This window comes from Lampris incognitus, chromosome 2 (genome assembly GCF_029633865.1).
Source record: "Lampris incognitus isolate fLamInc1 chromosome 2, fLamInc1.hap2, whole genome shotgun sequence".
Taxonomy (NCBI): Eukaryota; Metazoa; Chordata; class Actinopteri; order Lampriformes; family Lampridae; genus Lampris; species Lampris incognitus.
In genome coordinates, this window is record NC_079212.1 from 133,652,334 (window position 1) to 133,668,646 (window position 16,313).

The window sequence follows — 16,313 nt, forward strand, 5'->3', positions numbered from 1 at the left end:
ATTTCTGTACATCATTACTATAGTTACTGCTAAGGTTACAACTTACAAAAATGTTGACTTAACAGGTCGTGCTATTGAGGTTTATTACGTAAATCCCTGACTGGCATGCACTCAGAACCCGCTTTTTAATCCTCTAAAACTATTATAGCTTAAGAAACATCAAACATTGACAAGAGTTAAAGGCCACATTAAAATTACAGTGAAAGCTTGGGCTGATTTTAGCACACTGTTATATGAGAATGAGGGGGGGAAAAGTGCTGGCCATACTGAGCTTGATCTGCTTTGAGAGATAGGGATAAGTTTGCTACCAAGAATGTGTGCCAACTAATGAGCTTTTAATGAGATTTTTAATAGCTGATGATAACCGTTTTTGTTCCTGGTTCAGAGAATAAAATACAATACACTGGAGACTTCCTTTGCTTTCAAATAAAATCTGTGTATTGGGTTTCACTTCTCAGAAAGATGGCTATCTTTAATTTTATCTTTATTTTGGGGTTTCTTTTTTTACAACTGCTGTGCATTGGTAGCCAATGTCTTTATGCACGCTCAATAATCCAGGTAAGAAAATCACACTAAATTGAATTAGTTCATCTGGAGAGAAACGTTTCTTCACTCATCTAAGTGACCTCTTTAGCCTAAACTGATTACAGGTATCCCCACCCTTATAAACAATGCTCATAATGACCGAAGACAATGATCGGTTTCATATGCAAATTGCTGTGAATTTTCAGTGGCAATGTGTACTATTCACAGAGGATTTGGGAATGGTTGCCATCGTGGCATTGTAAGATGGCGACAGACGCCTTGATTGTGAGGAATGCTGGTTTGAACGGGGAGTCAATCAGAATCAGAATCAGAATACTTTATTCATCCCCGAAGAGGCCATTTATGCTAAGAGGGAATGACTATCCCCACTGCTAGGTTGGCAGTGTTGCCGGCTAGTGTATGCTGTGTGTTATTTACCCTTTTGTAATCTGTGATGGTCTAGATGTCATCCTCTGTGGGTTGTAGTTGCGGTTGAAGCCCTCCTCTAGCCGTAGTTGTGTTTTGCATCTGATATCTCTTTTAAGGTTTGCTCTGGCAACACCATAGGCTGAAGTGTCTCCTGATTTAAAAGCCACGTCTCTTGCCCTGAGCAGCCGTTTGACTTTGCTGTTCATCCATGGTTTCTCATTTGGGAACACTTGGATTCTTTCGCTAACAGTGACGTTCATAGGGATGGGCAACATGATCCGGAAGAGGCCTGTGTGGGTGCAGGTCTTTTTTCCAACCAAGCAGTTACACACCTGAGTCTACAAATTAAGGTCCTTAGCAAAGACTATTGGTTGACTTAATAGAATCAGGTGTGTAACTGCTTTGTTGGAACAAAGACCTGCACCCACACCTGCCCTTTCTGGATCATGTTGCCCACCCCTGGATGCAGTAGTTAATGTACGACAATTCAGATGAAGTGTACCCTTCCAGGTCTGTCTTATGGAAACATACTCCATTCTGTGTGTTCAAAACAGTCCTGGAGTTTAGCGATGGCTCCCTCAGGCCAAACTGAAACTATCGTGGTGGTCGGCTTGGCATTGATAGCAAGGGCTTTGTGTGTGTCGGGTCAAGAAACAAAGAGAGGTGGTCTGACTGTCCAAGGTTGGGGTGGGGCATAGCCCTGTAGGCGTCCTTTATGTTAGTATAGGCATGATCTAAGCCCCCCCCCCCAATTGTGCATTTGACGTGTTGATAGAATCTTGGAGGAACGTTTCTGAGGTTTGTTTGGTTGAAGTAGCAATGATGAAAACTCCATCAGGGTGTGTTGCGTTGTTGAGTGACGTCACGCAAGGGTCCATGCGCTAGCTTAGCATTAGCCTGTGGCGATACATATACTGCCATGACAACAACCTGGGCAAGTGAAACAGTCGGCACTTAAGCATTATATATTCCAGGTCCGCACAGCAGAATTGATCGATTACGGCCATGTTCGTGCGCCGTGCTTCATTTATATATGCAGAAAGTCCACTGCCTGGTTTCTCGCTGCAGTCAGATGTCCTGACGGCATGGCGGGGCGAGCGGCCTGCTAGCCCAACTGCGGCAACTGGTATATGTTGTGAGTCAGCCAGGTGTCCGTGAAAATCAGGACACAGCAGTCCTTTGTAGTTCTCTGTGTAGCGACACTCAGTTGGAACTCATCCATTTTGTTGCGAGTGAGCTTACATTTGCGAGAAAAACACTAGAGAGAGGAGTTTTGCATGTAGCAACCCTTAGCCGGGATAGCAAACCAGATCGCCTACCCCGCTTTTGTTTCTTCCCCCTCCCCTCCCCTCCCCTTGGGGATCCACGTTAGACCCAGTGGTCTGAGAATCTGTCCTGCAGTATTGTTTTTGAGTACAAATAGTGTTCTGCACAGTCCGTGCTAATCTTTAGAAGTTCTTGGCGACCATAGTTAATGTTTGCCCCCATCTCACTGACTAGGGAGATGATAACAGTCAATAATAACAAGAAGCACCGGAGGAGCACCAAGCCGCTGCAGCTGTGCGCGCCGCTGCTCCACTAAGGAGCTAAATCCAGGCCAATAGTTTTGCTAATTTGAAAAAAAAATTGTCATTGAAAAACAAAAATTCAAAACTGAAAGTTCAAGTTTTGATCTTGAACTTTGAAATATACAACAATGTATTCAAACTGAAAATAAGTGTAGGAAAAGTTTTTTCAGGTTAAATATAATTTTGATTCAGTTCTGGAATTTTTTTGAATAAATCATTTATTGTCATTTTTCACTTTCATATATATTTTGATATTTGAGGACTTAATTTTTTCAGTTGCAGATTTTATGTTTTCAGATTCAGATCTTATTTTTTTACAGTTTCAAATCTTATTTTTTCGGTTTCAGATCCTTTTTTCACTTTCAGATTGTATTTTTTCCAGTCTCAGACTTTTGGCCTTGATCTGGCTTAGGGGGCGTGGCATCAACTGAGAGGGGCGTGGAATCATGAGTGACAGCCTAACAAAGAAGGCTGAGGACCTGCCTCAATCACGTTGCCTTCAGGGGACGTAGGTACTGTGAGAAGTTTGACTCAACACTTTCTATACACCATATTCACGTGATTGGCAGTTAAAAAACTGACGCCAGTGACAAAGTTCCGTTTGGCAAGCTGTTTTAGACCGTACTTGGCACCAATCGCAGTATAAGAGCAATAAACTCTGCCAGATTGTGCAGTTAAACAGCTACACTTTAAGTATTGATGTTTCCCACTTCCACATATTACTGTGAACGCAGCGCAGTATCCGTTTGTGATCATGGCGTCCGCTCCACCAGGACAACCTGCTGACACCAGACAGGTAAGAAATGTTAGATATTTTTTTAATAGAAACTCTGGAAAAGCTAATTAATGCTAACGTTAATTCCCCACTTTTCCCTTCATATATGTCCCTATGTTACAAAAACTACCCATCATTATAATATTTAGGATGATTTTCCAGAGTTTGCCTTTTTTCCTATAGTAAATGTGCTTTCCCCCCCCTGATATCAGTTTCTTTTTTATCAAGACTGGTGTTTGGTTTTGATTCGATTTTAATAATGATGTGAAATAATTTTGTTTGTCTGTTCCAGATAAGTTCCAGATTCAGAGAAAAGAGGCGAGGACAGCTGATCATATAGCATGTCTCTCAATCTGCTACTCGGCTCCTATTTCTTCCCTGTCACTCTCAATCGGTTTCACTTGGCACATCAGGCAGGAAATGTGTTAGGTACAACACTGTCTGGTCTCATATCCCACTCGGCTGGCACGGGCTGGTGAGAATAGACTGATCACATCCATAAACAGATGGGGACAGCTGGGAGCCATACAAAAAAAAAAATTAAAAAAAAATACATGGAGATAAACAACACAACATCTCCGGAGTACAAATGACTTTTGGCTGAAATCAATCAAAAGTGGGGATGACTTGCCTTGCTAACAGAGTGTGGTGTTTAACAAACTTTGCTGCCAGAGGCTATTCTGCATTAATCTGAGCATAAACCCTATGCCCATACGAATGTTTTACTCAGCTGCTTCTCTGGCTTTACATTATTAGCGTCACATTGCGCTTTAGCAAATGAAACAGTGACAGGTGGCAGAAGCAAGTGCCTTTTTTTTTTTGTCATTTGCATGTGCTATGTAAGGTAAATGTTGTAACCCAGCCACTGAGGATGCACAAGCCAGTGCTTTCTTAGTGTCAGTCCCAAACCTGGATAAAGGGGGAGGGTTTGTCAGGAAGGGTTTACGGCATAAAACCTTTGCCAAATCAAATATGCAGCTCATAAATCAGATTTTAATACTGGATCGGTTGAGGCCCGGGTTACCAATGACTGCCACTGGTAGTTGGCCAGCAGGGTGCCGGGGAAAACTATGCTACTGTTGGGTGAAGGAGAAGGAGAGGTGGAAGGCATGTCCAGAGGCAGAGGGAGAGGGAGAGGAGAAAGGGTAGGAGTTTGGAGAAGAGAGTCGGAACCTTGGATGTTGGTACTATGACTGGTAAAGGGAAAGAGCTGGCTGATATGATGGAGAGAAGAAGGTAGATCTACTGTATGTGAGACCAGGTGGAAGGGGAATAAGGCCAAGAGCATTAGAGGTGGGTTCAAACTCTTCTAACATGGTGCAGATGGGAGGAAAAATGGGGTAGGGGAAATTCTGAAGGAAGAGTATGTCAAGAGTGTGTTGGAGGTGAAGAGAGTGTCAGACAGAGTGATGAATATGAAGCTGGAAATCAAAGGTGTGATGATGAATGTTATCAGCACATATGCCCCGCAAGTTGGGTGTGAGATGGAAGAGAAAGAAGAATTCTGGAGTGATTCGGATGAAGTGGTGGACAGTGTACCCAAGAAGGAGAGAGTAGCGATTGGAGCAGACATCAACGGGCATGATGGTGAAGGGAACAGAGGTGATGAGGAGGTGATGGGCAGGTATGGTGTCAAGGAGAGGAATGTGGAAGGACATGGTGGTGGATTTTGCGAAAAGGATGGAAATGGATGTGCTCAATACATATTTTAAGAGGAGTGAGGTACACAGGGTGATGTATAAGAGTGGTGGAAAGTGTACACAGCTGGACTTTATCTTATGCAAGAGACACGATCTGAAAGGGATTGGAGACTGCAAGGTGGTGACGGGAGAACTGAGCTAGGCAGCATCGGATGGTGGTCTGTAGGATAACTTTGGAGATCAAGAAGAGGAAGAGAGTGAAGGCAGAGCCAAGGATCAAATGGTGAAATCTGAAGAGGGGAGATTGTTGTGTGGCGTTCAGGGAGGAGTTAAGACGGGCACTGGGTGGTAGTGAGGAGTTGTCGGATGGTTGGGCAACCACTGCAGAAATAGTGAGGGAGGCAGCTAGGAAGGTACATGGCATGTCATCTGGAGAGTGGAAGGAAAGCAAGGAGACTTGGTGGTGGAATGAGGAAGTACAGGAAATATACAGAGGAAGAAGAGGCTGGCAAAGAAGAAGTGGGTTAGAGAGATGACGAAAGTAGACAGGAGTACAAGGAGATGTGGCATAACGTGAAGAGAGAGGTAACAAAGGCAAAGGAAAAGGCATATGGTACGAGAGGTTGGACACTAAGGAAGGCGAAAAGGACTTGTACCTATTGGCTAGACAGAGCGACCGAGCTGGGTAGGATGTGGTGCAGGTTAGGGCAATGAAGGACAGCGATGGAAATGTGCTGACAAGTGAGGAGAGTGTGTTGAGAAGGTGGAAAGAGTACTTTGAGGGGGTGATGAATGAAGAAAATGAGAGAGAGAGAAGATTGGATGATGTGGGGATAGTGAATCAGGGAGTGCGGTGGATTATCAAGGAGGAAGTGAGGTCAGCTATGAAGAGGATGGAGAGTGGAAAGGTGGTTGGTCCAGCTGACATACATGTGGAAGCATAGAGGTGTTTAGGAGCGATGGCAGGAGTTTTAACTACATTGTTTAACAGTCTTGGAAAGTGCAAGGTTGCCTGAGGAGTGGAGAAGAAGCTGGTACTGATTTTCAAGAATAAGGGTGATGTGCAGAGCTGTAGTAACTACAGAAGTTTAAAGTTGATCAGCCACATCATGAAGATATGTGAAAGAGAAGGGATGGTAGAAAAGGGATGGTAGGTTAAGAGGAGAGGTGATGATTAGCGAGCAGCAGTATGGTTTCATGCCATGAAATAGCACTACAGATGTGATGTTTGCTTTGAACATGAGATTTAGTTGTTGTTTAACGTTAGTCCTTGTATTAAGAGACCTATCAATCAATTTGGGAGTCATAGCAGTTCCAGTCCTGTGTTTTGCTTTTGGTCGTAGGGCAACACTTTTGTTTACGTTTGAATTAAGGATTGTACCTTTAATCTTGAAATATATCTTTTTTCATAATTCACTTATTTTACGTAGTTTAAACTTGCCATTAACTTGTGTCTGATATTTTAGGTAAATTCCTGTTACCAAAACCTGTTCCCCTTATTAAGAAAGTTCAACATTCCATAAATCGTGACATAATCAGTCAATTGCAAAATCTGGATCTCATCTGCAGCCGGGAGGCTTGTAAGCACTCACATTCTGTTTCCGCAGAAATCTCAGTATAAACTGAGTTTGTCAGCCTCAATTATATATATTCAACCGTGTTACACAAATTATAGTTGGAAAATTGATTGGAATTTAGAAACTTTTTCATTTATGGAAAATATAGTTTATCAGTACCTATCATACAATGTGTGGTCCCAAACTAGTTAGCCCCTTCTGAGTAATCAATTTTAGGCACAATCTGCAACCCTGTTACTTACAACTCTGTTACTTATTTCAGGGTAATGGAGTTGCAGAGCAGCAACAGCAACGTAATCGCAAATCTTTTTGTACATGACTGTATATGTATCTATGTAGCTATATGTCCTTTTGGTATATTTGTTTTTTGTTGCATTACAGTTAATTTAATGGCCAATTTAAGGATTGATCTGCTCAACCCTGTTAGTCCTTGCAACATTGTTAGCCAGGTTTCAAATCTGTTATTCAATAATTTTTATTGAAAATAGCCTTAAATAATTTAATATACTAAGTAATGTTTCTTGTAATGTCAATTTTAATGAGAATGATCATTTATGTCATTGTTATAAAGAAATGGGCTGATCAAAACTGGATGATCCGCTGTGGCAACCCCTAATGAGTCTTGTTTACGAAGAAAAACAAGTTATTAATATTAAAAAGTCACATCTAAGAGAAAACTCAGTTTTAGAATTTATTTGGAAGTTTTTTTTTAAGATTTCACAAGAAAAATGAATATTCTTTACTATAAAACTAACAAGTGACCCGCAACCAAGTTGCGGTGATCATGACGTTTATTAGCTATCCACCCGTCTAAATCTCCCTCCTCTTCATCCTGCCAGCTAACCGCCTTCCCCCTGCCCCTAACCCCCCCCACACTCCAACTCCCTCCCCCCAAATGCACAGAATCATCTGAAATGCCGAGAAGTGGTTTTTAGCCATTTTTAGAGAAATGCATATTTTGCATATTTATGCAAAATCATGCATAATTTTAATTTTCTGGGATTTTTCCCTTACTCTCTGAGACAATACGTGCCACCTCCAAAAAGAATTAGGATCATAAATGCTTTAGTTTTCGGACCCGCTATCTACACGAACACACACACACTACACTAACACCACACACACATTCCGAAAATATATGAGTAGAAGGTGCGAAAGTACTCACACCTGTGCGACACGTCACAGAGAGGATAGTATATCGTGCATGGATAAGAAGACACGCTGGCCGCTGGCTGGTGGATCTGACATTTTAGTCTAGCGGTTAGCGAAGTCTCCTGTGGTGCGGGCGATACGGGTTCGCTTCCCGGCCGCGGCAGTTCCTGTGGTTGCGTTGTCCCCTGAATTCGCTACATTGGTGTCAGAAGTGGGATGGAGCGACCGTAAGGCCATCGGAAGCGTATGCGCCCTGAGGCGTGAAGGAGCTGATATGCTTAAGCGCGGGGACGCGCTTCCCGAAGGAGGGGGGGGTAGTGTAACGTGCATGGATAAGAACACACGCTGGCCGCTGGCTCACGGGTCTGACCCTTTAGTCGAGCGGTTAGCGATGTCTCCTGCGGTGCGGGCGATACGGGTTCGCTTCTCGGCCGCGGCAGTTCCTGTGGTTGCGTTGTCCCCCGAATTCGCTACAATACATACCACCGTCTCTCCAGTTTATTTTCTTGTAGAGCCAGCAGGCAAGAGCATCTCTTCCACGTCGTCAGTGCAGGACGCCATGACAGAAGTGTAAACAATACGCAAGCATTGTGGGTAATGTAGTGTTTCGCGGACGGTTTTACAGGAAACTACAACGCGGAAGTGCGCTCGACCATGGAAGCCCAAATGACTGCGGACATTCCTCGTGGAGTCCACCTTTAAATGTGATTCATCAGATAAGACACTCGGACACTTGCACGCGCGCAACAGCGGCCAACTTTATTGTTCGTCAGACCCGCCAAAACCCGAACCGCCCGCACGCGCTGATTTCCATTCAAAAACAGAAAACTTTATTGAGTTCACTTCACGTGACAGCCGCCATATACGCCCGTGCTCGACCCATGCAAATGCGACTGTGACGTTGTGGCTTATTTCACGGACGCTTTCTATTTGCAACGCTGCTCGCCGTCTCCGACCGCCATCCAGCAACCCGTTAAAAACGCGAGGTTTGTGCGAACAGCGGAAAAAGCCGAGGCGTGACGTAGCCAGAGCCCGCCATCTTGTTGAACTGCTCAGGATTCTGAAGGGATTCCACATATTTTATGCATATTCCGCATGTTATGCATAATTTTAATTTTCTGCTATTTTTTATAGGTGCCCCTGATCATCCCCAATGCCTCCAAAAAGAATCAAGGCCCCAAGGGCTTTAGTTTGGCCGTTTATAGACTCCCACACAGACACACACCAGACACACATTGTGAAAATACAGGAGTCGATAATTAATTCATCTGAAACATGTTTTTAAATACTATTCTGACATGTCCCTAAATATTTGTAACAGGTTTGCAAAAAATGTTGTACTTGTTACCTCATAACATACACTACCGTTCAAAAGTTTGGGATCACCCAAACAATTTCGTGTTTTCCATGAAAAGTCACACTTATTCACCACCATATGTTGTGAAATGAATAGAAAATAGAGTCAAGACATTGACAAGGTTAGAAATAATGATTTGTATTTGAAATAAGATTTTTTTTACATCAAACTTTGCTTTCGTCAAAGAATCCTCCATTTGCAGCAATTACAGCATTGCAGACCTTTGGCATTCTAGCTGTTAATTTGTTGAGGTAATCTGGAGAAATTGCACCCCACGCTTCCAGAAGCAGCTCCCACAAGTTGGATTGGTTGGATGGGCACTTCTTTGAGCAGATTGAGTTTCTGGAGCATCACATTTGTGGGGTCAATTAAACGCTCAAAATGGCCAGAAAAAGAGAACTTTCATCTGAAACTCGACAGTCTATTCTTGTTCTTAGAAATGAAGGCTATTCCATGCGAGAAATTGCTAAGAAATTGAAGATTTCCTACACCGGTGTGTACTACTCCCTTCAGAGGACAGCACAAACAGGCTCTAACAGGTACTATTTAATGAAGATGCCAGTTGGGGACCTGTGAGGCGTCTGTTTCTCAAACTAGAGACTCTAATGTACTTATCTTCTTGCTCAGTTGTGCAACGCGGCCTCCCACTTCTTTTTCTACTCTGGTTAGAGCCTGTTTGTGCTGTCCTCTGAAGGGAGTAGTACACACCGGTGTAGGAAATCTTCAATTTCTTAGCAATTTCTCGCATGGAATAGCCTTCATTTCTAAGAACAAGAATAGACTGTCGAGTTTCAGATGAAAGTTCTCTTTTTCTGGCCATTTTGAGCGTTTAATTGACCCCACAAATGTGATGCTCCAGAAACTCAATCTGCTCAAAGAAGTGCCCATCCAACCAATCCAACTTGTGGGAGCTGCTTCTGGAAGCGTGGGGTGCAATTTCTCCAGATTACCTCAACAAATTAACAGCTAGAATGCCAAAGGTCTGCAATGCTGTAATTGCTGCAAATGGAGGATTCTTTGACGAAAGCAAAGTTTGATGTAAAAAAAATCTTATTTCAAATACAAATCATTATTTCTAACCTTGTCAATGTCTTGACTCTATTTTCTATTCATTTCACAACATATGGTGGTGAATAAGTGTGACTTTTCATGGAAAACACAAAATTGTTTGGGTGATCCCAAACTTTTGAACGGTAGTGTAAGTTGGCTTGATAGCCTGTCAGACCTCAATTCGTTGACACTGTTGAAAAAAACAAAAAACAAAAGAGTCCGCCCCCCCTTTTTTTTCCTCCCCAGTTGTATCCGGCCAATTATCCCACTCTACCAGCCGTCCCAGCTGTTGCTTCATCCCCTCTGCTGATCCGGGGAGGGCTGCAGACTACCACATGCCTCCTCCGGTACATGTGGAGTCGCCAGCTGCTTCTTTTCACCTGACAGTGAGAAGTTTCGCCAGGGGGACATAGCACGTGGGAGGATCACGCTATTCCCCCCAGTTACCCCTCCCCCCTGAACAAGCGCCCTGACCGACCAGAGGAGGCGTTAGTGCAGCGACCAGGACACATACCCACATCTGGCTTCCCACACGCAAACACAGCCAATTGTGTCTGTAGGAACGACCGACGAAGCCAGAGGTAAAACGGGGAGTCTAACCGGTGATCCCCATGTTGGTAGGCAACAGAATAGATCGCTACGCTGCCTGGACGCCCCATAGAGTCCATTTTTAAAAAGTTTCATAACCTATATGTACACAGACAGAAAGACAGACAGACAAACAATTTGAAATTTGGAATTACCTTGCCATTGGTGGTGACAGCAGCAAAAACAGTTGAGGAGTATGGAGACCAGGCTATGTCACCCACTGGCGCGTTGAGGTCAAAGGTGAACATGGGAGTGCTAAACGAAAGATCAAGAAGTCAGTAATCCTGTGCTACATTTCATCAAATGCTTGTCCTCTATGTTAGTGCTTCCCAACCTGGGGTCCGTGCACCCCATGGAGGGGTGCGCCTGAGAGCCCAGGGGGTGCGCGAGGCTTTGTCGGCTCTGAGGTTGTCAAAATGCACATGTTAAATAAAAGCATAATAACTCCCTTACTGGATAATTTATTTTATACAAAAGTCTGTATATACAAATATTTAAAAAGATAAATTTTTGTCCCCCCCACGCCTTCTCAAATGTAGTTGGTCTACACCTAGTAATCACACCTCTGTGACCCGTCAATCTGCACTATCAAACTATGAGTGGGCAGTGTTTTCAGGTAGCTACTCAGCTAGCAGCTAATGTTAGCTCATCTTGTTTTTTTCCTGCAGTCAGCAGCAGCACTTTATGAATGAAACAACATGGATGAGAAACGTAAAAGTGCAGATGACTCAGTGTCAAGAAAGAAAGTAAGGCTTATTTTGAGAGCTACCTTAACTTTGGTTTTATGGAAGGACAGGATGAGTCTCGGTTAGAATGTGTCATACGTGGTGAGAAACTAGCTCATGACAGCATGAAGCCAAGCAAAATAAAATGACACCAAGAGATGACACAAAACATCAAGAGACTACTGGGGAAAGTCAGGATTTTTTTGAGAGGAAAAATCAGGTGTGGCGCTATCAAGAAGATCCGTCGACATCAGAAAAGCATTTGAACGAGCAGGCAGTGATTTGCACAGAGCCAAGGAGGCGTCATGTGAGTGTTTGCTATGAATTGCCAAGGCTAAAAAGCCACACACTATTGGAGAGCAGCTTATCAAACCCACCTGTCTGAACATTGTAGAGAGGCTGTGGCCCACACGGTTGATAAAGTGAAAACCCTCCTACTCTCTGACAACGCTGTCAAAGACAGAATTGATAAAATGGCTGGAGATCGTCAGAACCAGCTGCACGAGAAGCTTATGAATGTTCCCTTTGCCATTCAGTTGGATGAAACGACAACAGTGTCAGACGAGTCCGTGCTCATCGTTTATGTTCAATATGTTGGCGGTGATGACTTGAAACAAGACATTCTTATGTCTACCAGTCTAACCACCACAACAACAGGCCAAGATATTTTTATGGCTGTGGACCCTATCTCTCATCCAACAATCTGCCCTATGAGAACCTTGGTGCATGCTGCACGGGTGGGGCTGCAGCTATGATGAGCTTGCTGACCTTAAAGCCGACTCGGTGTCAAAGAAATATTTCCAGGAGAATGGATACAAAAAGTTTTGGATAGCTAAAGGACACGCTGTTGCACCCAGACTGGCCAACCACGCAGTTACAAGAGTTATTCTCCCATTCATTCAGCACTACATAGTATGTGTCTGAGACAGCCTTCAGTGCCCTTGTAACAATAAAAACAAAAGCCCGCAACAGACTCCATGTACACCAAGACTTTAGGCTGGCTGTCACAAGCATCACACCTGACATCCCATCCCTGGTCAAAGGCATGCGAGCCCAAGGTGGCCATTAGTTTCTGAATGAATAGGATGGCACAGACTAAGTTAAAAAAAAAAAAGTAAGGAAGAAGGTATTGCTATTGTGTGTGCCAAAATAACACACACTGCCTGTCAAAAAAAAACAAACAAACATTGTTATTAGTTGATGAATGAACAGGATGGTACAGACTCAGTAAAAATGTTACTGTTAGAACCAAAATAACACATAGGCCTTCTGTCGGTCAAAAAACAGCATTCACAACTTTATATGATGTGCATGTGGGTGTCCAATGTCAGATTACAACAGTACTAACATGTTGTTTCACTAAGCCTGAGTCAGATGATAACAGTACACATATGATGTTTCAATGAGTCTGAGTCAGATGACAACAGGGCTACTCTGCTGGGTTGTTAAAAGAAAAAAAAAGTTAAACTTATACAAGACAAGAGACATTTAAACACAGATGTTCTGAGGATAGAAACGAGACATTTATTGAAGATAAAGGTGGAAAAAACTATAATTGATGTTAATTTTTCCAAATAAATATTTGGAATGAATCACTTTTCTCTTGGTGTGTGTGTGTGTGTGTGTGTGTGTGTGTATGTGTATGTGCGCGTGGGCCGGGGGGCTCAGCTTTTCTTAGAAACAAGTAGGGAGCGCTCCAAGGAAAAAAGGTTGGGAACCACTGCTCTATGTGGTCCTTTGTGATGCTATCATATATATCTCTAACAAAGTCAGAACAGTCGAAGCATGAGGAGTGACCAAGAATGCATATCAGCATTGCCTATCGGCATATGCCTGTCCTGTCTTGCTGACATCGTATGTATAATGCACCCCCCCCCCCTTGGTGGAAGCACCAATTTGATAACACAAATGGGTTATTTTCTGCTTGTATGTATTTTCAAGTGAAAAGCAATAAACGCTTTAAACACACAACGTAAGATGAGATGAAGCATGCTCTAGTGCAGAGCCTTTGTCATTACTCTTTTAAAAAGTCTTTGAATGGAGAGAAGGGCATACAAATCTATGGTTTCCAGTCATGCTACAAAGATTTTTAGTTGCAAGTGAAACATGTCTGATATCATCTTTCTTTCTAAAAACATTTCTCAGGTCTCCCTCTCTAGCTCCCTGCCTGGAGCTGCGCCTGAAGAGGAAACACTGAGGGCGGTCTGACAGGATGCGGAAGTGGGGCAGGCTAAGCTAACTGCTAGCCCATGCAGACCGGCAGCTCTGACAGCCATCCTGGCTGGCGTTCGTGCTCTGGATGGTGGATTTTTTTGGACTGTGTTGCACTGGGTGGACAGTGTTGTTGGCTGTTTTTAGTTTGTTCTCTCTTTTTGTATGCTTTTGGTGGTGGTGTTTTTGGAGGTTTTTGGATATGAGTTTTTGTCTTTTGTGTTGCACTGCTGTGGGCTGGGGGAAACGGAATTTCATTTCTTTTGTGTACGTAGTACATAAGATGAAGTGACAAATAAATTGTTCCTGATTCCTCTGTCTGGGAACTGCGTAAGGACATCCTTTCAAATAGAAGACTTAGTGTCCACACACCAGTGTGACATCCTAGCCTGGTAAAAGGAGGAGAAATAAAAAGGATGGCACTCACACACCTTATCTTGGTGGTATTAACCACAGTGAAAAACAGAGGTAGATGAGATGTTTGGAAGGGGTTGGACCCAGCACCTATAGCTCCTTAAAATAATGTGTGTTCCTGTGCATATATCATCTATGTGTGTGAAAGACAAATACACACACACACACACACAGCCAAAACATTAAAACCACCTGCCTAACATTGTGTAGGCACCCTCTATCTGGTCCAGTCCCACAAAAGAGCTATGATAGCTCAAATTGCTGAAAAAGTTAATGCTGGCTATGATAGACAAGTGTCAGAACACACAGTGCATCACAGCTTGCTGCGTATGGGGTTGTGTAGCCGCAGACCAGTCAGAGTACCCATGATGACTCCTGGCCACTGTCAAAAGCATCTACAATGGGCATGTGTGCATCACAACTGGACCATGAAGCAATGGAAGAGGGTGGCGTGGTCTGATCAATCACATTTTCTTTTACATCATGTGCGTGGCCGGGTGCGTGTGTTGTTTACCTGGGGAAGCAATGGCACCAGGATGCACTGTGGGGAGCTGACAAGCCGGCGGAGGCAGTGTGACGCTCTGGCCAATATTCTGCTGGGAAACTTTGGGTCCTGGCATTCATGTGGATGATACTTTGACATGTACCACCTACCTAAACATTGTTGTAGACCAAGCACAGCCCTTCTTGGCAATGGTATTCCCTGATGGCAGTGGCCTCTTTTAGCAGGATAATGTGCCCTGCTACATTGCAAAAATTGTTCAAGAATGAGTAACATAACAAAGAGGTCAAGTGTTGCCATGGCCTCCAAATTCCCCAGTCAAGCATCTGTGGGATGTGCTGGAAAAACGACTCCGTTCCATGGAGGCCCCACCTCACAACTTACAGGACTTGAAGGATCTGCTGCTAAATTCTTGGTACCAGATGCAACAGGACACCTTCAGAGGTCTTGGGGAGTCCATCCCTTGATGGGTCAGAGCTGTTTTGGCAGCACCTACACAATATTAGGCAGGTGGTTTTAATTTTTGGTTGTTTGGTATCTGTCTGTCTCTGTCTGTCTGTCTGTCTGTCTGTCTGTCTGTCTGTCTGTCTGTCTGTCTGTCTGTCTGTATCTATCTATCTATCTATCTATCTATCTATCTATCTATCTATCTATCTATCTATCTATCTATCTATCTATCTATCTATCTATCTATCTATCTATCTATCTATCTATCTATCTATCTATCTATCTATCTATCTATCTATCTATCTATAAGAGAGAAAGAGAGAGAGAAGGTCTATGCTTCTATTCAGACTAAAGCTATGGATAGGTTAGCCATGTTGTATTACATTTTGGAAAATATTTGTTTTGACATGTGTGGAGGAGAGATGCTGGGTATATTGGGAGAAGGATGCTGAATACGGAGCTGCCAGGGAAGCAGAAAAGAGGACGGCCAAAGAGGAGGTTTATGGATGTGGTGCGAGAGGAAATGCAAGTGGCTGGTGTGACAGAGGAAGATGCAGAGGACAGGAAGAGATGGAAACGAATGATCCGCTGTGGCGACCCCTGACGGGAACAGCCAAAAGTAGTAGTAGTAGTAGCAGTAGCAGTAGTAGTAAAAGTAGTACCTATCATACAAGGTATGGTCCCAAACTAGCTAGCCCCTTCTGAGTAATAACAAATTTTAGGCACAAGCTGCAACCCTGTTACTTACAACTTTGTCACCAATTTTATGGTAATGGAGTTGCAGAGAAGGTAATGGAGTTGTACCAGATACAAGAGGACACCTTCAGAGGTCTTGGAGAGTCCATCCCTTGACAAGTCAGAGCTGTTTTGGCGGAACCTACACAATATTAGGCAGGTGGTTTTAATTTTGGGTTGTTCTGTATTCATATATATATAAAGAGAGCAAGAGAGAGGGGAGGGGCCAGACTAAGAGCGATTCCCAAGAAACCCAAGTACATTACAACAGCAGAGCTACAGCACCTCACCTGAAAAAGGGAAACTGGGGCCCCCTCCTGGAGCCAGACCGGGGAAGGGAGCTTGCCGGTGAGCGTGAAAAAGCAACATGGAGCCACCACCCTGTGGACCCACCACCCACGGGGATGAGCATTGTGATAGGGTGCAATGCAGGCCTGACAACAGGCAAAGGTGGGGATTGGGGCGTGCCGACTTTCGGCATTGCAGACTGGTCCTCGGGATGTGGAATGTCACCTCTCTGGCAGGGAAGGAGCCTGAGCTGGTGCAGGACGTGGAGCGGTACCAACTACATATAGCTGGGCTCACTTCCACACATCGCATGGGCTCTGGTACCAAATT

General features: G+C 43.8%; 1 protein-coding gene across 1 annotated transcript in view; it reads right to left on the bottom strand.

Annotated features, from left to right (window-relative positions):
* dnai1.2 (dynein, axonemal, intermediate chain 1, paralog 2) overlaps window positions 1-16,313 on the bottom strand; it is a 67,461-nt gene that overhangs the window by 19,372 nt on the left and 31,776 nt on the right. The window contains exon 18 of the mRNA XM_056301759.1: window positions 10,817-10,916. Coding sequence (XP_056157734.1) covers window positions 10,817-10,916 — 100 coding nt within the window. The remainder of the gene's footprint in view (window positions 1-10,816; window positions 10,917-16,313) is intronic.